Source organism: Mustela putorius, unplaced genomic scaffold (assembly GCF_011764305.1).
Source record: "Mustela putorius furo isolate JIRA1106 unplaced genomic scaffold, ASM1176430v1.1 tig00000738_pilon_pilon_pilon, whole genome shotgun sequence".
NCBI lineage: Eukaryota > Metazoa > Chordata > Mammalia > Carnivora > Mustelidae > Mustela > Mustela putorius.
Window position 1 is genome coordinate 6,786,980 of NW_025421463.1, and position 23,953 is coordinate 6,810,932.

The 23,953-nt window shown below is 53.3% G+C and overlaps 1 protein-coding gene across 11 annotated transcripts in view; it reads left to right on the plus strand.

Moving 5' to 3' along the window:
• The first annotated feature begins 6,541 nt into the window (after positions 1-6,541).
• Positions 6,542-23,953, plus strand: part of PLA2G6 (phospholipase A2 group VI) — a 60,953-nt gene continuing 43,541 nt past the window's right edge. For 3 of the 11 annotated variants that reach the window (XM_045083881.1, XM_045083882.1, XM_045083885.1), the window contains exons 1-2: positions 13,550-13,632; positions 17,557-17,944. In XM_045083881.1, the coding sequence (XP_044939816.1) occupies positions 17,646-17,944 (299 nt within the window). In that variant the 5' untranslated portion in view covers positions 13,550-13,632; positions 17,557-17,645. Of the gene's footprint in view, positions 6,626-13,515; positions 13,633-17,556; positions 17,945-23,953 lie in introns of those variants that run through there. The other 8 variants (XM_004743216.3, XM_004743215.3, XM_004743217.3 and 5 more) reach the window with 8 other exon arrangements.

A 23,953-nucleotide genomic window follows, 5' to 3' on the forward strand; every position in this document is an offset into this window, starting at 1 on the left:
TGAAAGTCTAGGATTAGACCAGTGATTTCCAAACCATCTCAAACCACAGTAAACTTTCTTAAAAGAAATCTGACTTGGTCGTGTGTCCTGCGTTGTAAAGGTAGCTAGAGGTGGGCTGCTATGGAGGGGACCACTGCTGGCTTGGAGATTTCCCAGCCGGGTGTTCTCTGGAAGCCGTTCCTGCCCTGAGATGTGATTTTCAGGCCCACAAGAGCTCCTGTCCCTAGACGCTGGGGCCTTCCTAGCCCCCACTCTTAGCAGGGCAGCCCTCTGTCACTGAGCCAGATCCCACTTTTGGGATGGGTTTTTCTGCTGGGTGGGGTGATGTCATAGGATACTTTCTGGCATCTTGTTCTGTTCCCACTTCTTCACCTCTCACATGCCTTGCAGCAGCTTAGTACTGCGTCGTACTTACTCCCATCACTGTGCTTCTGAGATGCCTCGTGGATGCCAGGCACCACCCTAAGTGCCTACGACCTATCTGGGCTTGTTTGTTCCTCCAGCTCTTTCCTCCCCCTGCTAAATAAACCAACCATCCCCCCAAATTACCTGTACTTTCATCACATTTCCGTGTCTTCATAACTTTTCCTTCCCACAAAAGCCCTCCCTGTTGTAGGTGGGCAGTGGGGGCACAAATGATCAGCCTCCTTCTAGAGCAGAGGAAACGGGCCCAAATATGGATTCCCCAGTTCCCCAGGGAGCACCCGGTTGCTGGACTGCCGGAAGGGCTGTGCCCCATCCTGCTAATCGTTGCCACCTTCTGGGGAGCTAGGTGTTACCATCACCTGCGGGGGAGACATCGGAACTCTGAGAGGTGAGATAACCAGCCCAATATCACGGTCAGTCCCGGGCAGAGGAGGATTTGAACTCAGGTTGGTCTGATGCGAGGGTCGAGCTATTTCCCCTACTCCTGGTGGGTATCATCCCTGGGCTTTGCTGGGGAGTCATCTGAGCCACTGGGTATTGAAGGACACTCCGGCTCGTGCTAGGGGCAGCTCTGGCCGGATCTTGTACAGAATCTTGCCCCTCTTCTTCCCTCCTACTTTGAGATCCCAAGGCACCCCAGAGGGCAGTGGGGGCGGGCGACCTGCACTGGGCCACTGTCTGCAATGGTCTTGGTTCCAGTAGGGAGAAAAAAACGCACTGCTTTGTCCTCATTTCCACTTGAGGAAAGAGAGGCCCACTGAGAGGCCTCTGGCCTCGACCTCCTGCACTTGTCCTTCCCCCTTCCCCTGTCCCTGCAGAAGCTGTCCCAAAGCCACCTCTCCTCTTCCCAGACCCTCATGCCTACCCTCCAGCTCCCTGCTTCTCTCTCAACATCGACATTTCCCCAAGTGATTGTCATCCCCAACCCGCACCCCACCTGCCCCTTTCCTGCCTCACCATTCCGCCCCCAGGCTCTCCTGGTCTTCCCTTTCACAGCCCAATCTGCCTCACCCCCTCTGAGCTCTCTTGCCCCCTCTTCTTCCCCACCCTGCAGTCTGGCTCGGCCCCACTGTCCTTTGATGGGACCTCATTATTGCTGAAACCCGGGTCCATTTCCCCTCCGGATCTGTTCTGTCCTTTGACAGCACTTGACCTTGTGGTTCTCTCTCCCTCGGCTTCCCTCCTACCTTTGCAGTCTCCTGCCCCTCCGTCCCCTGGAGCTCCGTGATTAGGGATGCTCCCGGAGGCATTGGACTTTGCCCCCTCTTCCTCTCCCTGGGGGACCTTAGTCCCGCTAGGGATCTTGGTGCCAGCCGGTGCTAACCACTCCCTTAACTCTCACCAGCTCTTGTCTGTCTGTCTGGCAAAACTTCTAATGCAGCCTCTCATCCAAAATCGAAATTTGACAAGACGCTTCCCGCGGGACTCTGAGAAACAGAACCCCCAACCCCTCCCCACGCTGGACATACATTGTGAACAAAAACATAAGCCTGGGGACGCCTGGGTGGCTCTGTTGGTTAAGCAGCTGCCTTCAGCTCAGGTCATGATCCCAACGTCCTGGGATAGAGTTCCACATCGTGCTTCTTGCTCGGCAGGGAGCCTGCTTCTCCCTCTGCCTCTACCTGCCATTCTGTCTGCCTGTGCTCGCTCTCTCTCCCTCTCTCTGACAAATAAATAAAATCTTAAAAAAAAAAAAGATTTAAAAACAAAAAAACATAAGCCTGTGTTAAGCCAGGGCGATCGTGGGGTGGTTCATCACTATAACACTTACTAGGCTATCCTGCCTGGTAATCTGGAACACGATCCCGTGTAATTTTGTGATTTCTCTGGAAAAACCATGCTTGCCTCTAGTCCCCTGCTTCTTCACCATAAACAATTATCTGTGGATCTGGGGCACGTCTGTATTCAATTGCGGACCCTAAGGGCAGGAACAGATGTATCTTTCGAGCCCTCACCCTGCCAAGAGGGAAGCCGTGCGCATAGTAGGTGCTTTGTCAGCCCTGGCTGGAGAAACTGAAGTGACGGTGAGAAGCACCAGAGAAGGAAGAAAGGGATGAAGACCTTATGCACTGTGACCCCCAGAACCCTGGGTTAGACCCCATCCCGAGAGGCTAGACTGCGCCATCCCTGGAACAGGTCCCCCATCCTTGACTGAAATGCCCTCCACTCAGCCTTGACAAGCCCTCCCACCCTTCAGGACCCAGGTTCAGGCTAGCTTCTTGGCAAAGCTTCCCTGACCCTATGGCCCTGAGATCCAGCCTTTCCTCCAGACAGTCTGTCCTGGGAGCCCTTGAGCTAGGCGGAGGGGCCCCCAGGGTAGGCAAGTCCTGCTTATGCTGGCCAGGACTGGCTTTCCTCCTTGGGATGGGGACACACGTGGCAGCTGCCTCTCAGCCCAAGGTCACCTGCTCTCATTTTTTTCCAGAGGGCACAAGCCTTGATGGCTGCTCCCCCTCCAAATCGGAAGCCATATAATTAGTATAATCATTACACAGCTGCCTCATGGCCTCTGTGCCTTTCACTCACCTCTCTACAGCAGCAAGGAGATTTCCCCCCACATCATTGACCTGTCACCCTACAGGGGCTCCCACTGGCTGCAGGGGGCAAGGTCCACATCCTCAGTCTGGCACTCGAGAACCTTCCTGCTTGGCCTCTGTGGCTCACTGCGCACTCACCTGCTCACACACTGGATTCCAGCAACGTTCGGCCTTCGTAGTTCCCCAAACAATCCATATAGTCTTGTGATGTGGACTTTTGCCCATAAGGTTCTTTCCACCTGGAATGTTTTTACTTTCCCAATCCAGTTGGCGAACTCCTGTGCAACCTTGGAAACTCAACTTATGAACAGGGGTTGGTACATTTTTTTCTGTAGAGGGCCAGATAGAAATATTTTAGGCATTGTGAGCCATATGGTTTCTGTCGTAATTCTTTGATTCTGCCATTGTAGACAGCACAGGCGTGTGAACGAATGATGTGGCTGTGTTCCACGAAAGCTTTGTTCACAGGAACTGGTGGGGGGGGGTTAGGGTGCCCACCCCTGTTCAGGAGTCATCTCACACAGCATCCCACAGACAGAGTTTTGGCAATGCCTTCTTGCAATGCCTTCTGTACCTTGCACGTTTTACGGTGACACAAAGCCCAGCTGTAATGATTCTACAGTCTATTTCTACCAAACAGATAGGATCTGTTAACCTGTAAATCCAGCCAGCTCATTCTGCTCAAAAACCTCCCATGACTTCCCATTCCCCTCAAAATGAAAACCAATGTTTTAGAATGAGCCACCATGTGCGTCAGGCCCTGAGAGTCCTTTGAACTCATCGCCTTCCCTGCTACTGCTCTCTCGTGCTACTCCAGGCACGACAGCCTCCTTGCTTGTCCTGACACTAGCCATGGAGACTCCTGCCTCAGGGCCTTTGCCTCTACCATCCCTTCACTGAGGAACCCTCTTTCCCACGCTCACTGCCTGGCCTCCCTCAGGTCCTTATTTAAACACCTCCCTTTTCAGTGCGCCCTTCCCTGGCCACTCTGTTTAAAACTGCACCCCACCCCCAACTTTCCCCCTTGCTTTTATTCCATGTTTTTTTTTTTTAATCACCCTCTACCATACTGTACTTCCCCTCCAACTTTTCAATGATAAAAATGCTCAAATATACAAAACGCAAGGCCAGTGCAAAGGCACTTGTATAGGTAACCCCAGATTCCACACTCAAGGTTCTTTGAAAGAAGGATGCTAACATCATGACACTTTGCCCAAAGACTTTAGCAAAACACACTCTATGTTTGACTTGATCTTGTTTATCATCTGTCTTTCTCCCACAAGACGGCGAACACCAGGAGGGCAAGGATTTTTGTCTGTTTTGTTCACTGTGGTTTCCTCAGCAGCAAGAATATTGCTTGGCACATAGTGGGGACTTTTTTGGAGCAGGGAAAGAAAGGATGAGGCAAGTCCCGATTCTGATTCTGCCTTTTATTTATTATTACTACTTTTTAAAGATTTATTTGAGAGAGAGAGAGAGCACCAGTGGGAGGAGGGGGGAAGGACAGAGGGAGAAGGAGAAGCAGGCTTGCCGCTGAGCAAGGAGCCCAACGTGGGGCTTGATCCCGGGACCCCAGGACCATGCCCGGAGCTGAAAGCGGATGCTTACCGACTGAGGCACCCAAGTCCCCCCTGGTCCTGCCTGTGATTGACATGTGACTCTGGAGATCATTTCCCATTGCAGAATCTGTAGGTGTCTTCCACAATAAAGTGGGGGGCAAGAGTCTTACTTCTCAGCATTGTGGTGAGGATCCAACAAGGTAAGAATGTAAACTGTACCATTAGTGTGTCAGCTAGTTAAATTTTATTTTTTAAAGATTTATTTATATGAGAGAGAGAGAGAGAGAGAGCACATGCACATGTGAGCGTGGGGGAGGGGTAGAGGGAGAGGGAGAGAGAGCAAGAGAATCTGAAGCAGACTCCCAGCAGGTTGAGCACGGGGCCAATGCGGGGCTGGATCTCACAACCCTGGGGTCATGACCTGAGTCAAAACCAAGAGTCGGACGCTTAACCGACTGAGTCACCCAGACACCCCAGTTAGTTAAATTTCTATCCAACTATGAGGGAGGGGGCTTGGTCTAGTCTGACTCTCCAGATTCTGGCCTCCTAGAAAGCAGACATTTTGCTCTGAGATGTTTGTAGCTGCAGGTAAGCCCCTCTTGAGATGTTTCTGGCACAACCCCTCCAGAGAAGCTCTTGGACTTGGAACTGCTCCAATGCAAACATCCAACAGAAAGCCAACATCATGCTTATTTGTCCACTCCCTTCCCATTGCTTGCTCAGTCAGTGCTTCCTAATAATCCCCTAACCCTCATTTCTTGCTTTATCCACTCATTTCACACTTAGAGGAGGGACACTCAACTTCATGAGGACCCGAGATTAAATTTCTTTTGTGGATCTTTGAAGGTTTTTAATGGTTGATCCAACCTCCCTCAGCCTTTTCTCCATTTCAGATTCAGTTGTGTGTCTGTGTTGCCAAACTTGTCCTGCAGATCCACTGTGAATACCGGGGTGTTTGCTGAAGACTTGGGTCAGATTACTCGTAAGAGGGTGAAATGCCCCGCCTTTTGCAAGCAAGCTCCCTGATAACCATCGCCCTAACTTCATGTGTTTGGGGTGTGGAGGGCAAAATATTTTCAGCGAGAAGTGGGAGTCTTCACCCAGTTCTCTCAACTCAAAGCTCAAACTCGTGAGCAAAATTCAAATCTTAGTTTAAGGAACAGCCTCCTCATATGTGAAGTGCAGACAAGATTGACTACACTTCAGGGGTGATGGATGTGAAATCAGACTACTTTGTAACAGGTGAAGCTCTGTACGGGTATTAGTGGATAGGATCTGCTCCACAGAAACAAAGCTGTCACAACAACCCCCTCGCCGGTGCGCCCTTCTCTGCATTGCTAATGATAATAGCGACCATTTGTTGAAATCCCACTACGTGCAGGTACAGAGATGAATTTATCGCTAGGTCACAACGTCTTTATTAAGGATGAGATCGCAGAGACCAAGTCATTTGCCCACGTTTCTCCTAAAAGTGCGAGAATACTTCCCGAGATCAGCTTGCTGTAGAGCTGCTAAGTAACGCCGAACACTTCCTTAGCACAACCGTCCTTCGTGTTTTTGGTTCAAACTAAAAAATTATTGGCCGTTGAGCCAAAATTCAAATCTAACTGGGCATCCCATATTCTTAATTACTCAATCTGGGGGGTCCCTGGAAAAAAAAAAATCTAAGCAGGTTCCTCCCTGCCACGCCCTGCGTCTTTGCTAGTTTCACTTTTATCTTTACGAGCCGAGCCGTCGCGAACGGTTGTGTCAGACTCCAGGCCTCCAGACCGTTTCGGGAGGTGTAAGGCGGAGGAGACTCCCGCCCCTCATCAACATGTCCGCCAACGAGCCGGCACGAGGCCCTTCCGCCCCGCACAGACGTGGCCGCGCCCCGCCGCAGAGGATTGGCTCCAGACGGAAGCCCGGCCTCCCTCGGCGCTGGAAACCCCTTCCATTGGGCAGTTAGAAAACATGGCGGAGCCCCGCCCCCGCCTTCCTCGAGCGTCCCAACCGGAGCACGGACTTCGCTGATTGGCGGAGGGCAGTGGCCAGGCCGTCACGTGGGACTGGCCTAGTTTGTTTGCGGAAGTAGAAGGAAGTAGAAGTGCTGAGTAAGCTGAGGTGAGTGACGGCGCAGGGGAGGCGGGGCCTGGGGGGGCCCTTCCCCAAACCTCCTGCTCGCCCCAGTTTCCGTGGTCTCCACCCTGACTCTCCTTCGGACCTCGCTTGTGCTCCCCAGTTGTTCGCCGTGTCCTCCATTGACCCTTGTGTGACCCTCTGAGTGCTCGCAGCTTCCGCCCTTTGATTTCCTCAGTGCCCCAACTTCCACCTGTGACAGGTCTTGTCTCATTTCGAACTTGTGACCTCCCCAGGGACGCCCGCTTCGGCCCTGGGTCCCTCCTTAGTACCCCGGTCTCCCTTGTGTGTCTCCCCTCTATACCCAGCTTCCTTGGTCAGCCCTTTCCCGTCTCCCTCCAACTCTCAGTGCCTCTCAGGGCCCCCAGTTTCCACTCTGGGCTGCACTGATTGTCCCATTGTCCTTCCTGTGCCCTTCTTACCTGCTCCCTACTTTTCTGCCTCTGTATTCCCACCTAATCCCCCACTTTATCTGTTTTCTGCATTTTTCTATTTGTGTCTCCCCTCTTGTCTATTTTACTCTACCCCCTTTCTTTCTTTCTTTTTTTTTTTTTACTTTCCCCGTTTTCTGATTTCCATCTTTCTGCTTCTCTCTGAGGCTTATTGTCTCTCACATGCCTCAGATTTCATCTGTGCCTGCGCCCCACCGTGCTCCCTCCTTACCCAAAGCCTCCTCACCCCCGCGTCTCCCAACCCACCAATTCTATGCCCAGAGATGGCTTGGAAGCTGGTGACCAGGAAGGCATAACCTGTTTGACCATGTGACTGGGATGGGCAGGTCCGTGGGTGTGGGACAAGGAGGGCAGGGGCTCAGGGATCTGTGCCCATTTTTTTTTTTAATGGACTACTCATGTGACCCCAAACAAATACCTTCCCTTCCCCTGAGCTTCTGGGTCTTTCCCTCACCTGCCCTTTTACCCACCCAACAGGATGTTAGGCAGGTTTGGTTTGGCAACACAGGTGCCCCACCCTTGGGCTGTATGCGGTGTTTTTGTTATTGTCTCTGCCCTAAAATGTTCCTGGAGTTTGGAGGCTGTTTTTTTGTCCCAAGTTGCAGGTTTTTTTGTCCATGGAAGGGGGATTATGTTTCCTGCCCTCATAAGGCTGCTGTGAGGTTGAAAATTTGAAAGAAATGCAGAAGGCAGAGCTTTGAAACCAGCATGGTCCCATACAAATGTGTGGTTTCACTGTTGTGTCGGGGCCAGGAAAGGGAAAGGGATAAAATGACAAAAGAGGGAAAGACAGGTGGAAGGACCGCTGTCTGCACTTAGCATTTGACAGTATTTATCAATCATCTGCTCTGAGTCAGGTTCTTTTGTAGGTATGTAGCTTTTACCATTCATTCACTCATTCTTCATTTGTTTAACAAATATACCCATGATGTAGCGAATGTTATTCCTATTTAACATGAGAAAGAGTGAATGAGTTTCCTGAGGTCACCTACAAACAGTAGAGCCCATGTGATTGCTTAGACTCTGTGAGGCTCACTGCTGCCCTTTCTCTCCCTTGCACGGATTCCTTTCTCATTAGGAACGTATCCTCGATGAGAACTTAACTTCTCGCTCAGCAGAATGACATCACCAAGAGACAGAGGAAGGGCTGTGTGTGTGCGGAAGGGGTGAGGAGGTTGTAGTGGAGAGGAGGCCTCGTTAGAGCTTCTCCTTGTAGAGGGTGGCCCCTGGGAGAACATTTTTAATAGGTCCATGGCTGACATGGCTCTTCTCTCTCTCTCTCTTGTTTTAGTCCATCCTCCTTTTTTGGGTGACCTCATCCAATGTCATAGCTTTAAGTACCATCTCTGACAACTCCCAAATTTATATCTCCAGTCCAGTCTAGATCTTTCCCCCAAATGGTAGGCTCACTTATAGAATTGCTTGTTCAACACCTCAAAAAGGGCATTTCAAAGTTAAAGGTATTTAGAATTAAGTTCCTGATATATATCCCCTTCATCCCCCTGCCCCTTCCACCAGTGTCTGTCCCTCCCACTTACTTTCCCCGTCTGGAGTAGGAAATGGCAGTAGTCTTTCATTTGCTCTGGCTAAAGCTGTCGGATTACCCTTGTAGGCTCTCTACACTCCTCATCTGGCCAGTGATGTGTTAATGTGGCAGCTTTGCTCCAGGCCCTGCAATGGCTTCTCTCATTTATACGCAGCTGGCCCTCTGTTACCTCTCTGACCTCCCCAGCGTCCAGCGGTGTCCAGCATCCTTGCCTTTCCTGGAACTCATCAGTCATGCTGCAGCCCAAGGGCCTTTGCACTTGGTCTTCCCTTTATCTGGACATTTCTTCACCTAGATATCCATATGGGTTTTGGCCTCATTTCCTTTCAGTCTTTACTCAAGGTCAAGTTCTTGTCAGGATTTCCCGGGTCACACTGTCTGAAATTTGAGTCTCTACCTCAGCATTTCTGATCCCCCTTCTTCGGTTCCCTTTTCTTCTCAGCATCTACCCGGCACCTAAAACCTATGGATATGCTTTGCCTTTTTTTTTTTTTTTAAGATTTTATTTATTTATTTGACAGAGAGAAATCACAAGTAGATGGAGAGGCAGGCAGAGAGAGAGAGAGGGAAGCAGGCTCCCTGCTGAGCAGAGAGCCCGATGCGGGACTCAATCCCAGGACCCTGAGATCATGACCTGAGCCTAAGGCAGCAGCTTAACCCACTGAGCCACCCAGGCGCCCCTATGCTTTGCCTTTTGATCTTCTTTATTATTTAGAGCCCTCGGTAAAGTAGGAGATCTAGGAGGGCAGGGATTTTTTTTTTTTTTTAAGATTTTATTTATTTATTTGACAGAGAGAGAGAGATCACAAGGGGGCAGAGAGAGAGCGGGGAAGCAGGCTCCCTTGCCTAGCAGAGAGCCTGATGTGGGGCTCGATTCCAGGACCCTAAGACCATGACCCAAGCCGAAGGCAGATGCTTTGATCCACTGAGCCACCCAGGCACCCCAAGGGCTGGGATTTTTGTCTGTTTAGTTGATTAGTGGAGTCTAAGCAGTTAGAACAATGCTTGCCCCTGAGTAGGTCCTTGATAAATATTTATAGAGTGAATCATAAATTGATTCATAAAATGGGCCACCCTGTCCCTTAGGCACGAGCCCAACGATCTGTTCAAGTTATCGGTGTCTCCCGTCCTTGGAAGCTTCAGCAACATGTCTGGGACGATGTGCCACCAGCTATGATCCCGCTAAGCAGGGCAAATGAAAAAGACACCTTTTCCTTTCCTGAAGGACACTTTGCTCCAGCTCGTATGAATGGCAGTGCATTTTTAGATGGGCGCCTCAGCTTTTGGAGGACAAGAGGCTGAAAATCAAGGCACTCAGCCACTTGCCATTCAGGCTTTCTCCTGAAGGCAGTTTGAGGATGTTGAGGTGATGCTCCCGAAGGCTAACTAATAGGGTTCAGACCCTGGCAAGTCACATAAGCTCCTGTACCTCAGTTTCCTGCGTGTCATGTGGGTGGAAGTCCCCTTCTCGTAGGAGTGTTTTGAGGATTAAATGTGGTAGTTACCTCAGATACTTGGTGAGGTGCCATGTGCTCAGTGGGTGCTGGATGAATGCAGCCGCGTTGTCTTGTGTGTAAAGTGATGGGGGACCTTCCCCATTCCTCGCTCGCATTAGGCACGTGTTTGTGATGAGCTGGGGTCAGAGAGAACACTTGAAGGCACATTTTGTTCTAGAGGGTAGCTTTGTAGGTCCCAGAGGCTTGGGTGGGGGATGGAAAGGACATTTGACCTAAGCCCTACTTCCAAATCCAGTCTTATCTTATGCACTAATTGAGCACCTACTGTTTGCAGGCCCTCTTCCTAGTGCAGTTCAGGAGTGGGAAGAAGCCATGAGTCCAGCAGCCAGGCAATACCTCCCACATCCTTTCTCTGGGCCTCAGTTTCCCTTTGTGCCAGACAGGAATAGCACCCACACCTTCCTTCCTTCACGGGCCCTTGTGAGCTTCAGGACAGCTAACAGATGGGGGAACCCTGGGCCAACCATAGAGCGGGGTGGTCTTGTGAGAGGGCAGAGGCCACCGTGTGGTGAGGTGCTTCCGTGCTGAGAGGCGCGGCTGGTGGGGATGAAGGAAGGAAGGCCGTGGTGCTCGGGGCCGGCCTGGGTGCCCTTGGTGATCCTGCCAGGGCAGTGGATGGGGGTGACCTGAGCTACACAGGAGGGGATTGCTGGCCTGTGCCAATTGTTCCAGTCATGGGACATCCTGTCGTAAGCAGCCGGGGCTCGGGAAGCCTGCTGCGGTTCTGGGTGTGCTCCCAGGATCCCCCAGGAGGCCAGTCGCGTGAGGTCAGCTTCCTGGCCCGGCTGCCGGAGGGATCCTGTCACGCACCGCCAGGGGCAGCTGGTCTGTTCCTGCAGCCAGGCTTTGTCAGGAGTGAGGCACAGGGCTTGTAGGGTGTCCCTGCTTAGAGCCCAAATGAGCTTCAGTGTGTAAAGCCAGACTTTCCAGATCATAGCTCAGTGCCACTCAGAAAGCACAGCAGGTGCCCCATAAATGTTCTGAGCCTTTCCACGGTGGTGTTGGTGGTGTGCTGGGCAGCCTAGAGTGAGTGGGGAATACGGTGCTCGGCCTGTTACCACCCGCCAGGGAGTAAGAGAGGAGGGGAGGGGCCTCGACCGTGAGGGCCCATGGGCTTCTCGGGCTTACTCATTTGTCCTCACTCATTCAGCAAACATTTCTTAAATATTCACTATTCATCAGGAGCAGCAGGCCATGTGCTGGCGTTAAGAAATAAAGAGGGGACCGACTCAAACCAACAGATGCACCATGATTATCACAGGACAAATGCTTCTCTGGGGGACCCGCTGGGCAGGGTGAGGGGTGCCTCCAGGGCTGAGAGGAGGGGAGGCACAAGATAGGATTTTTTTTTTTTAGGATTTTATTTATTCATGAGAGACAGGCAGAGAGAGAGAGAGGCAGAGGGAGAACAGGCTCCCCACTGAGCAGGGAGCCTGACATGTGACTCAATCCCTGGACCCTGGGGATCATGACCTGAGCAAAGGCAGACATTTAATGACTGAGCCACCCAGGAGGCCCACAGGGTAGGATTCTTAGGTGAGGTGGCCCGTGAGCCAGTTCTTGAAGGACAGGAAGGGTTTATTCGTTTGTCTGACATGAGACTGCTGAGCGAAGTGGGGAGCACAGTGTAGGCGGGAGGGTGGGCGGGTACGTGGAGGTGTGACAGTGGGATGTTCTGGAACATCTCCGGGGCAGCATGGCTCGAGTAGGCGAGCAGGAGGTGGGCTGGCCCGGTCATGTGGACGCTTGCCTCCCTGCCCTTGAGCTTGGGCTCTCTCTGGAAGGTGATGCAGAGCCGCGGGGCAAGTGGAAGCCTCCGATTTGCATCCAGAGGTAGGCACAGAGGGCTTGTAGGGGTGGATGGTGGACTTGGCCCTCAAGGGGTGCTTGTGGACCAGAGGGGTCTAATGCAAGCTGGGAGCATTGTGGGAGGGACCAGTCTGGGGCTCTGAGCCTCCATCGGGGGGCGCCGCTGGGCCTTGAAGGCCAAGCAGAGGCTCTGATGGAGATGGGAGTGAAGGGAGGCAGGGGAGGATGGTCCAGGGAGGACCGCCCAGAGGTTTGACAATTCAGGGCTTCTCTCTCTTTCTCTGAAAGAGAGAACTGGCCAGATTAGGAGGTGGGGGGGTAGGGCCTAGCGCCTGGCGGCTTTGGGCTTTCTCTCTTGCTTGAGACCTGCTTGGGGTCAGGGAGTTCATGGCCGAGGTGGAAGCAGACATCTGAGGACGAGGTTCTCCCCCACCGCCCCGCTAACCAGACACATACTTCTCAGCTCCGTTGTACTGCTGCTGCTTTTTTTTTTTAAGATTTTATTTAGTTATTTTGACAGAGATCACAAGTAGGCAGAGAGGCAGGCAGAGAGAGAGGGGGAAGCAGGCTTCTCACTGAGCAGAGAGCCCGATGTAGGGCTTGATCCCAGCACCCTGAGATCACGACCTGAGCCGAAGGCAGAGGCTTAAGCCACTGAGCCACCCAGGCGCCCCCTCTTTCGCGCTTCTTGAGCTTGTAACTACATCGGCAAACTCCTTGTAACGCGCCCAGGTCATAGGCTGGCCGGGGGCATGGCTTTAAAGTAAATGTGGCAGGTGGCTCCGTGGTGACTAGTATTCACGTGGGTCACGACGGTGCCCGCAAGTCCCCGTGGGCTGCCAGAACCGAGGAGAAGGCTCACTCCCGGCAGGTCCCGCAGGCTCCCGGCTCCGTGCCTTCCCTTACCTTCTCTTTCGCTCCATCTGTGGGGCTCCGTCTGTGGCGCGGGTCCCCACTGCAATGTTCGGCTCAAGAGTCACCCCGCACAGCCATCCTTGCCTGACTCTTTCCCGCAAGGGGACGGGGAACTGGGCTTGGGGTCCCCCTGGCATTACTCATTTTATGAACCCAACCAGCCGCTTTTGGGGACTCACCAAAGATGCCACCTGTGGGTTCCCATCTCCCTCTGGCCCCAGTACTGCTTTTTTTCTGTTTAGTTTTTTTGGTGGCCATCATCATGTCCCACTTCAGCTTGCCCTTCCAACACCCACAATCTGAGGCCTTTCTGGGCCTCAGTTATTTCGTCTCTAAAATGGGGACATTAATGCTTGTCCTTCCTGCCTGACTGCTCCTCTCCTTGAGGGCTGCCTTCCCCAGCAGCAGCTTCCTAAGCCTTCCCTGAAGGAGTCAAGCAGGCAGGCAGGGGCCTTTGACAGGGGACGGGGGAGCAGAAGTAAAGAGAACAGGCCAGAAGTCTCCAGCCTCCCTGTAGGGCAGACACAATGAACACCTGGAAACTGCAGGAGTAGACAGGCACAGTTGTCAGCATCCCCCTCACTGCAGAGCTCTTGGGTTTGTGGCTTTCCTGCGTGAGGCATCTGAGAGCTGCTCAAAGCCTCCGGTGCCCAGGAGCGGACAGCCCCTGTCACGTGACCTTGGGGTCACCTGCGTCATCTCCGCGCAGACAGCAAGCCCAGGTGAGGAGCCACAGAGGACAGTTGTCAGCAGGTAAAAGCAAATGTTGGCCCTGTGGGGAGGTCAAGGGCAAGGGGTCAAGGTCAAGGGGCAAGAGAGAGGAGGAGGAAGCCAGGAGGGAGGGGGCTACTCCCCAGCTGAGCATCCCCCACCCCCACAGCTGTGCTGGAAAGAACCCGAGCTCTGAGGTCGGGAGTGTGAGGGGAGGAAGAGCACAGGGGCGAGAAGGAAGCACGGGCATGCGCTCTGTCTGCTTCTCACTTGCTGCTTTCCGGGCTGCTCTGTTATGATTGTTCCAGGATGTGGCCCCGGGGGGTCCGTTTCCTTTCTTCCACCTTGTGATAACAATGGCCACTGTTTGTGCGCCCACATTTGGGCAGCGAGAGTCCTGGACACTTTCCCTCCATTGTGTCATTTCACCCTCACGTCCACCCTGGAAGGCTGGGAGGGAGCCGGACCTGGTGGCCAGGCTGCCATCCGGGTGTGGGACGGGCCCCTGGGGAGGGTGTCTGTCTCCTGGGGCGGAATGTCTTCCTTCCATCCAGCTGGAACCCCACGGTGACTCTCCCCTTAACCCCACGTGGGCTCGTGGGTGCTGGTTCTCCTGACTGCCCGCAGGAGGTGCCCGGGAGCTCCTCGCCTCTCCCAGTGCCTCCCACCTACTCTCTGGGCAGCGTCTGTGCTCTTTCCTAAGCTGGTCCTCACCCCTGGGCCTCCATCTCCCCAACTGTGGGCCCCAGGGGCTCAGCTACCCTCTTACATTCTTTAACAAATAGAATTATAAAAAAAAAAAAAAAAGAAGAAGAAGAAGAAGAAGAAGAAACATTTTCCATACCATTTAGTAAATAGGAAAAAAAAAAAACGGCCCATAAACCCAATATCCTCATAGTACTTTGGTATTTGTTTGTCACCCTTATTTTTTTGCTCTGTAATTTTTACTCAGTTAAATTATGTTTAAACAGACTTTCTGTGGGCCAAGCCTGAGCCAGGGGTGAGCGTACAGAGGGGCAAAGACCATGTACCAGTCCTTAAAAGGTTCTGATGATCTAGAACCTGCTGTCTGGCTCTGAATTTTGCTCTTTCCTCCACTGGCTGTGTGACGTAGGGCCTGTTTACCTCTCTCTTCCTTGATTTTCTCATATGTTAAAACAGGATAATGTGACAATTTCATAGGATGGTGGTGCAGATTTTAAAAAATATTTTATTTATTTATTTGAGAGAGAGAGCATGCAAGCAGGAGGAGGTGCAGAGAGAGAGAATCAAGCAGACTCCCCACTGAGCTTGGAGCCCAGGGTGGGGTCCATCTCATGACCTTGAGATCACAACCTGAGTCAAAATCAAGAGTCCGGCACCTAACCAGCCGAGCCACCCACGCACCCCAGGGTGGTGGTCCAGATGGAACATTGTGTATGTGGGGACGCCTGGGTGGCTCAGTGGGTTAAGCCTCTACCTTTGGCTCAGGTTATGATCTCAGGTCCTGGGATTGAGCCCCGCATTGGGCTCTCTGTTCAGCGGGGAGCCTGCTTCCCCTCTTCTCCCCCTACCTGCCTTTCTGCCTCCTTGTGATCTCTGTCTGTCAAATAAATAAATAAAATCTTAAAAAAAAAATTATGTATGTGAAGTCCCTGGACCAGGACCAGAGCACAGAGAGGCACATGAGTGTTTGGTGTGAAGGGTCCAGCAGGAGGATAGAGGAGAGGAAGGAGGAATCAGACAGATCCATGTGGAGGGGGCGGGGGGCGGGGACAGCAGTGCTTTTTGCAGTTGTGCGTGACAGGACAACAGGGAGAGGCTGCAGGGGGTGGTCTGGGCCTCCCAGGCCTACCCCGCAGCCCACAACCAGCACAGGGAGTTCCGTGGACTCGATGCCCCAGGGTCTATTACACCCCCTCATGCTTCCTGAGCTGTAAGCTTCACAGTCACAGCTCTTAGTGACCACGTGCTATCTGAAGTGAACATGTCCCAGTTTACAATTTCTATAATGTTGGGTGCCAAAGTTCCTTCTGTCTCTGTGACAAACGAAAGTCGCTACAGGGCACACGGATGTGCGTGCCATGCCTTCCATCTCTGGGGTTTCTTTTTCAGGGATCAGTTCCCATACCTTTGCTTGGGTCCCTCCCTTCTCCCCGGCTCTGGGGAGGGGCGCAGCCTGTGTCCTCTCAGTTCCCGAGTGCAGAAGGAAGAAGAAACTTGACACAGGTCTAAACATTCTTCTTTTTTTTTTTTTTTTAATTTTTTAAAGAGATTTTATTTATTTGAAAGAGAGAATATAAGGTGGGGGAAGAGCAGAGGAAGAGGGAGAAGCAGGCTCTCCGCTAAACAGGGAGCCCAATGTGGGCTAGATCCTGGGACCCCGGGATCGTGACCTGAGCCGAAGGCAGATGCTTAACCGATGGAGCCACCCAGGCGCCCCTGGTCTAAACATTCTTAAGAACATTCTCGTTTAATCCTCACAGTGCCAAAGAGGGGAGTTGTCCTCATTTTTAAAAATTTATTTTAGAGCAAGTGAAAGAGTGAGAACAGGGCGAGGGGCAGAGGGAGAGAGAGAATCCCAAGCAGACTCCTCACTGAGTGCAGAGCCTGGTGTGGGACTCGATCTTGCAACCCTGAGATGACCTGAGCTGAAATCAAGAGTCCGACACTCAACCGACTGAGCCACTCAGGTGCCCTGAGCACTGTCCTCATTGTAAAGGGGACACTGAGGCTCATGGTCTGCTCATACCACATCTTAAGAGGAAGGACATTACAAAGCTTCAGGATGCTTCTAGAGCTCTTTAAGTCGCCATCTTCGTTTCTTTGTGCATTGAAGGGAGGGTGAAGGAAGTGATGAGGCCTGATGCCTATGGAGCAGTTACTGTCTGCCAGATTCTACTGTTGGGCACTGTCGTGGTTCTCATGTTACAGATAAGGAAACTGAGACACAGAGGGGTTAAGTGACTTGCCCAAGGAAACACAGCAGGCGAGGATGGGAAGACCGTTTTGTTCCAGCCCTCTGCCTTTGCAGAGACCGAAAGGGGACAGTCGCATAAGTAAAGCTTAGGGCCCATGCCCAGGAAGTACTCGGTCTCCTGGTCTAATTATCATTACTGGCCCTTCCTCCCTTTATCTGTGGTTTTATGGGGCTTCTTGTTCTTCCTTTTATCCCTAAGTTTGATCATCTCAACAGCTGAGCCAGAGTGTGACCAGTGTCCACTGATGCGTCTTCTCCCCTCTGGAGTGCCCACACTTCCATGCTCTGTCCTCAGTGTCTGGGCTGCACTTTTGGTGGGTAACTTCCTGGAGTGGAGCCAGAGGGCAACCTCCAGCTAAATGTCACCCGGCTTTGGTGGCACGGCCTTAGGAATGCAGTATGCTTTCTGGGAACCTAGGCAAATATGCGACATCTCATTCCATCCCCCAAACTGGGGACAGTTTCCACAGCAGAAGCTGGGACCCTTGGAATCTACAAGTGTAACGTTTCCATCACATACACGTTCACTGCTGCTGAGTCTTCATGTTCACGTTCATTTCTGGGGCAACTGGTTTTGTGTTCTCTCAGAGCTCCTTGGGAAAGAGCAGTAGGTAGCAGGCACCAAAAATTGGGAGACCCATGCCCACGGTCCCCCTGCCCCCGATGGAGTGTGGGCAGATCCCGCTCCCCTGGCTGTATCTGGTCGAGAGGGGACCCTGGTTTTGTTGGCTGAATTGGAATGACTCATGCCAAGCTTTCTGAGCTCTGACAAGAGCCCCTCCCTTTGGACAGGGCAGGATCGTCTGTGACCCCATTCTCCTGTCTGTCGTCTCCTTGAGCAATAAGGTCCGTACCGTAGATGAGAAAGCTGAGGCTCTGGGGGGACCCTGGCCCGGAAGCGGGATGATTCTGGTCCTCCGTGGATGGTGGCCACTCTGAAGCTGCCCATCAGGACTTCTCACCCCTGACTCAGCCCCGTCTTTCTTTCTCTTCCCCCCTCTTTCCAGGTCCCTCCTGGCCGGAAGCAGAGGACAAGCACTGGTGGGGAGCCATCTGGGAGCCTGAGCAGGGAACTGCTGTCCTTGGTGAGGTGGGCATGGGAGACCGAGCCCAGCTGACCAGAGACCCCGTTTTCTTCCAGACTGAGGGGGCAGGCGGTGGGGCCCAGCCCCCCGCCCCACGGAAGATGCAGTTCTTTGGGCGCCTGGTCAATACCCTGAGTAGCGTCACCAACTTGTTCTCGAACCCGTTCCGGGTGAAGGAGGTGGCTGTGGCGGACTACACCTCGAGTAGCCGGGTTCAGGAGGAAGGGCAGCTGATTCTGTTCCAGAACATTCCCAATCGCACCTGGGACTGCATCCTGGTCAACCCCAGAAACTCACAGAGTGGATTCCGGTGGGTGACGGTTGACAGCTGCCACACACACACACACACACACACACACACACACTTCTTTCCTTGGGCTCCTGGGACTGGCGGTCCCTGGCCTGAAGAGCAGCTTCTTGGGGCCTAGCATCTGAGGACTCTGGAGAAGGGTGGGAGGCGGTGGGGAGAGGGACCTCCTAGATCCTACCTTCTGGCCCAGCAGGGTCCCCGCAGCCGGGGCGTGAGGGTAGAAGGCCAGGCTTTTCCCTGCCTCTGGCTGGACCCCCGCAGAGGGAGGGAAGGAGGAAAGACAGGAGAGCTCGCAGGGTCAAACTGGGTAAAGTCCTGGCTTCACCTGCAACCCTGGGTCTTTAAAGGCATGACTGCCCTTGTAGGGGCTGGCCAAGGTTTGTTCAAGAAAGTGTGCTGGGTGGACAGTGGTCACTTTTCCGGGCATGCTGGGTCTCCCGTGGGCTTGAAGGGAAGGGTAGGAACCCCGGGGCAGGGCTGGTTGGCATAAAGGGAGAGGAGCGGCTGGGCACCCAAGATGCAGGGTCCCGAGGAGCTTGGCAGACTGGTCCTGAGCTAGGCGAGTGCTAATGGGCCTTTTTCCGTTCGTTCATCCATCTGGCCAGCCCGCCGTCCATCTCTTCACCAGGCACCGGGCATCTGCGGTGGCTCAGGAGTCCCAGGCCCTGGGCTGGGCCCAGCTGGCACTGTGAGATGACAAGATATGCTCAGTGCCTTTATGTGCAGTCTTGGGTGGAGGCCACATGCCAAGCAGGCATTGTACCAACCACGTGAGGAGAGCTGTGGGTAGAAGCGGACGGTGGGGACACAAGCAGGCGATCCCTTCCTGGCGGGCTCCTCGGAGCGTAGAATGAGGAGGAATGTGTCTGGCAGAGGAGAGTGGATAAGGTCATTTTAGGCAGGCAGAGGCGTGGGGTGGGGGGGCGCCCACAGGCCAATAGCCCCGGGCCAGATCCCTGGTGCGCTTAGGGCTCTGGCGAGCATTTGAGGCCTGAGGGAACCTCTGGGTTTATTCCCCTTGAGGCATGGCAGGAGTCTCAGAAAGTGGCAAGCTGGGAATCAGGGTCCAGCCAAAAGGAGGAGAGCCAAAGAGGCCAATGGGGGGGGAAGAATTTGAGTCTGGTTGCATGGGGAAACTGAGGCAGAGACCCCTACAGCAGGCGGTAGGGCAAGGAACGTGGTGGGGCTCCACCACCCTCCACCATCACCAAGTCCTGTCAGCCGCAAATGTCCCTGACAGGACTCCAGATCCGTTCCAGCAAGCTCGAGCCCCCCTGTGGGCAGACTACCGTCCCAGGGGGTTAAACTCTTCGCCAGCAGTGTATTATTACCTGCACGTTTATTTACTGCTCTTAATTGGGGGGCACTTTATAGTACTTTCCCATATGGTGTGAGTTACAGAAATGGCAATGCCATTCTCCAATGACCTGTTGAGGGAAGCAAGGAAGGCAGTATCCCTTTTTACAGATAAGAACACCGAGGCTCAGGATGATAAGTGTGAGTCATTCAAGGTTGCGTGGAAAGCAGTGAAGGAACAGAATCTGTGTCTTCCGGCTCCTAAGCCATTTCTCCTTTCTGTGCTGCTGTGTGTTTCTGTGTGTTTGGACAGAATAGGGAGCATTGGGTGGGGTTTCAAGCCAAGCACGGGTCTCCTCTCGGAATTCCTCACGTCCCTCACTTGGCTCTAGACTCTTTTGTCTCTTTCCTGAACTGCTCTCGCTCAAGCATTTCTGTTTCAGCAGATGGCATTGCTGTCCCTGCATGAGGTTGTGCAGCCCAGAAGCCCAGGAGCAATCTTGATTCCTTGGGCTCCCTCCCCTACAAGATCTGGGCCATTACTGAGTTCTGTTGGGCTCCCCTGCCAAGCATATCTTGAGTCTGCTGCTGCTTCTCCATCAATTATGCTTAAGTTTGGCTCGAAGGGTAGGAAGCCCAACATGATAGTTGCCAGACAGGATGGAATTTTAGTTTTCTACTAAGTGACAACCACAGCAGAGAGTGGTCCTCTGGGACCCCCCACTCCCCAGTCCCTAAGGGCCCAGCTCTTGCTGTCTTGTTGCTCTACCACGTGTGGGCTTCATTCTCTAGGCCGCCACATGGTCCCAGATGGCCATGCCGGATCCAGCCATCACAGCCACCTTCCTGGTTAGCAGAAAGGTAGACAGACAGGGTGAACAAGGGCACTCTCCTGACTAGGGGCTTCTGGGAAGTGGCACACCCCTCCACCTAAATCCCATTGGCAAAACTTAGTCACGTGGCCACAGCTAACTGCAGGGGAGGCTGGGAAGTGCAGCTCGTATCCCGGCCCCATGCCAGTCCAAAATCCAGGCTTCTGTTGTTCTCCATTTTGTCGCCGGCTCTCTTTCAAGGCCATGGTCCTTGCACACGCAACTCCAGCCGCACTCCGTCTCCCAGCCTGTCGCTCTTCCTATATTTGTTTGCCTCTTCCAAGCTGCTGCCAGAGAGATCTTCCCAAAGGACAAATCTGATTGCTCACTCCCCTGCTTCGTTCTTCAAGAAGTCCCTGTTTCCTTAACACATCAGCTGCTTAGCCTGTCTTGAAAGGGCCGGTGTGATCAAGCCTGGCTTCTCCCTCCGGTCTTGGCACTTGTCACCTTGTGCCCCTGGCTTTAGCCTGGACTCTAATGCCGTCGGCCGTGGACATTCTCCCCGCTCTTTGCCTGCCTCCCTTCTGCTCGCCCTTCCCTGACCTTCAGGCTAGAGGAGCTGCCGCTGCGCTGCGTGTCCCGTAGCACTCCATCCCCGTGCTTAGTAGACCGGCTTCCTGGGAGACCACCGACCCCACGAGGGTTGTGGCTGCGTCTGTCTTGTTCGCCCCAGTGCAGCACCCAGCACCCAGCACCCAGCAAGGAGCCTGGCACACCTAGGTTTGTGCGACCCTTGGGATATACTCGCGCAGCTTCGGCAGTGTCAGCAGAGGGCCGCTGCATGCCGTGCCCTCTGTTGGGACTGGGGCTGATGGCTTCAGGGCAGTTGAGGGGGTGAGCTGGGAAGCAGGAGGGGAGGTGATGAAGACTTGCAGAAATGGCAATGCCAACGCCTGGGGTGTGACCCTGGAGTAAGGGCCGGAGCCCTGGGCTTCTCTTAGGCTTCTCCTAGCTGTCGTGGGGTCTCCCTGCAGCCCCTGGCATCCTGCAGTTTCTAGAAGGAAGGTACAGTTTACTAGACTTCCTCTTCAGGCTGCTTAAGATTTTATTTATTTGAGAGAGAGAGAGACTGTGAGAGGCCAAGTGAGCGAGCACAAACTGGGAGAGAGGGAGGAGAAGCAGACTCCCCACTGAACAGGGAGCCCGATGCGGGACTCGATCCCAGGACCCCAGGATCATGACCTGAGCTGAAAGCAGATACTTATCCAACTTATTCAGGTGCCCCCTACCTTTAAAAAAAAAAAAAAGAATTATTTATTTATTAGAGAGAGAAATAGCGTGAGAGGGAGGAAGGGGCAGCGGGAGAGCAGGGCCCCGGCCTGACATGTGGTCCAGAGCCCTGGCTCCTCTGTATGAGCCCCAGGGTGGTCACCGGTAGCCTTGTGTGGACATTATGATAACATCCATACTTGTGTTCCTGCTACAAATTAATCATTTACTACTGACATTTGCTGGTGACATGTGATATTTGATGAAACCCGCCAGCTCTTCACTGGTATCTTAGCAGAAACAAGACTCCTCTTTCCAGGAATCCTCGAAAGAATGAGCAGAGCAGGGGGCGCCTGGGGGGCTCAGCTGGTTCAGCATCTGCCTTTAGCTCAGGTCATGATCCCGGGGTCCTGGGACCGAGCCCTGCTCTGCGTCAGGCTCCCTGCTCAGTGGGGAGCCTGCTTCTCCCTCTTCCAATGCCCCTCCCCTCTGCTTGTGTTTTCTCTCTCTCTCTGTCTCAAATAAATAAATAAATAAAATCTTCCCCCCAAAATGATCGAAGCATGTATGCCATGTGATCTTTGCTTCTCGAAAGGGGGCTGATTTTTTAAAAAATGTTTTATTTATTTATTTGACAGACAGAGATCACAAGTAGGCAGAGAGGCAGGCAGAGAGAGAGGACGAAGCAGGCTCCCTGCTGAGCAGAGAGCCCAACGCAGGGCTCGATCCCAAGACCCTGAGACCATGACCCGAGTTGAAGGCAGAGGCTTGACCCACTAAGCCACTGAGGTGTGGGGGCTGATTTTTGAGGCCCTCAGAAAGGGAACTGCCGGTCAGCACCTCAGACAAGCTGAGGGGGCTACATACCCCTTCCCAATCTGTCCAGCCCGTAGCCTGTCCTCTCCCGGCAGAGGTGAATCCAGGAGCTCTGTCCTCCAGGAGCTCAGGCCATAGCCAGAAAACGTAGGTCCATACGCAGCACGCAGGGGGATAAAAGAACGTGAACAAAATAAAGCTCTTCAGCTCCCCAGACAGACCTCACCTTTTTACACTTCTCTGTCCTCTCCACACCCCGCTGCCTGCTCTGTGGGCCGGTCCTCGCCCGCTCTCTTATCTTTGAGCACGGACCCTACTTCGGTCAGCCCCTCCTGCCTGGGATCGGCCTGTGTCTGCTTGCACTTCTGTGTCCCCTCTAGAACCCCGAGCTCCTGCGGGACGGCGTCTGGGGCTGAGTCCTTTCTGCTAATGGCCACTGTGATGCTTAGTATTTGTTGAGTGGGTGATTGAGCCCGTGGCTCCTGGAGGTAGATGTGTGTTTGATAGGAGGGGTTGGAAAAGGGGTATGGGGGGAGCTGGGTAAGATCTGGACCTACAAGAGAGGGAGGGAGGGCTCTGCAGGGAGAGGCACGTGGAGAGCAAAGGCACAAAGGGATGGGGATGGAGGAGGAGCCCTTTGGGGGACCTGTGGGAGGGGCTGGTGCTCGGCTCTGAAACTGGAGACTTAGTTATGGCTCTAGCCTAATGGTTCTTGGGGCCATTTTTTGGGCCCAGGACCCCAGGACCTCTCCATCCACCCCCCAAATGTGTAGACGCACATTTTCATGTGATTTCTTGAAGTTCACGGATCCCCTGGGGCTCATCCACAGGCCACTCCCAGCCAAAGCAAAGGCTCCCCAGAGATTATGCCAGGTGGCTTTTGTCTGGGGGCTCTGTTCTAGAAGAGAGGGAGAAGACAACCTTATGAGTCCTCCAGGTCCTCAACATTTTGTGGGAATCTTTCACCTGTGGCTCTAACCCAAACCTGGCTCTCCCCTGGGGGCCTCGAGAGAATTTTCTCCTGGTCTTTTCCCCATTGGGCCTGGAAGTGGGACTGGGTGCCCCTTTGCTCCCCAGACTATAACTTCACATCGACCTGTACAACCCACGCTCTGTCCTGGAGTTTCCCCCACACCCTGCGGCTGGGAGCTTGTGGCCTGGAGCTCCCTCTCTCCATCACTACCTGTCCTGACTTGGTGACTGAAATTCACAGAGTGCCCCTCCACACACCCACGGCTCTTGGGGCCAGACCTCTCCCAGCCCACATGGCCATTTCCCTGGACCTTGTCATCACCAGTAACAGGGGCTCTTGAACAAATATAAATGGCAAGCACCCCACTTTCCACCCTCTACCTCCTGTCTTTCCATCTCCTCCCTTGTCCTCTGAATGCCAAGTTCCCCGCCCCCTGTAGATATGAACCCAGCCATCCCCCTGCCATGTCCTGTTCATGGACTTGACTTTTTTTTTTTTTTTAAGATTTTATTTATTTATTTGACAGAGAGAGATCACAAGTAGGCAGAGAGGCACACAGAGAGAGAGGAAGGGAAGCAGGTTCCCTGCTGAGCAGAGAGCCCGATGTGAGACTCGATCCCAGGACTCTGAGATCATGACCTGAGCCGAAGGCAGCGGCTTAACCCACTGAGCCACCCAGGCGCCCCTCATGGACTTCACTTCTTGCCCTGCAGAAACTCGTGGCCTGTCGTGATGAACACACCCTTGTATACTCTGTCTGCTTTCTTACATCTCTCTTTGTCATCTTGGCTTGGCAGAATGCCAACAGTAGTTAATTCCAGGTCTCCAGCATGGCTGGCGGGG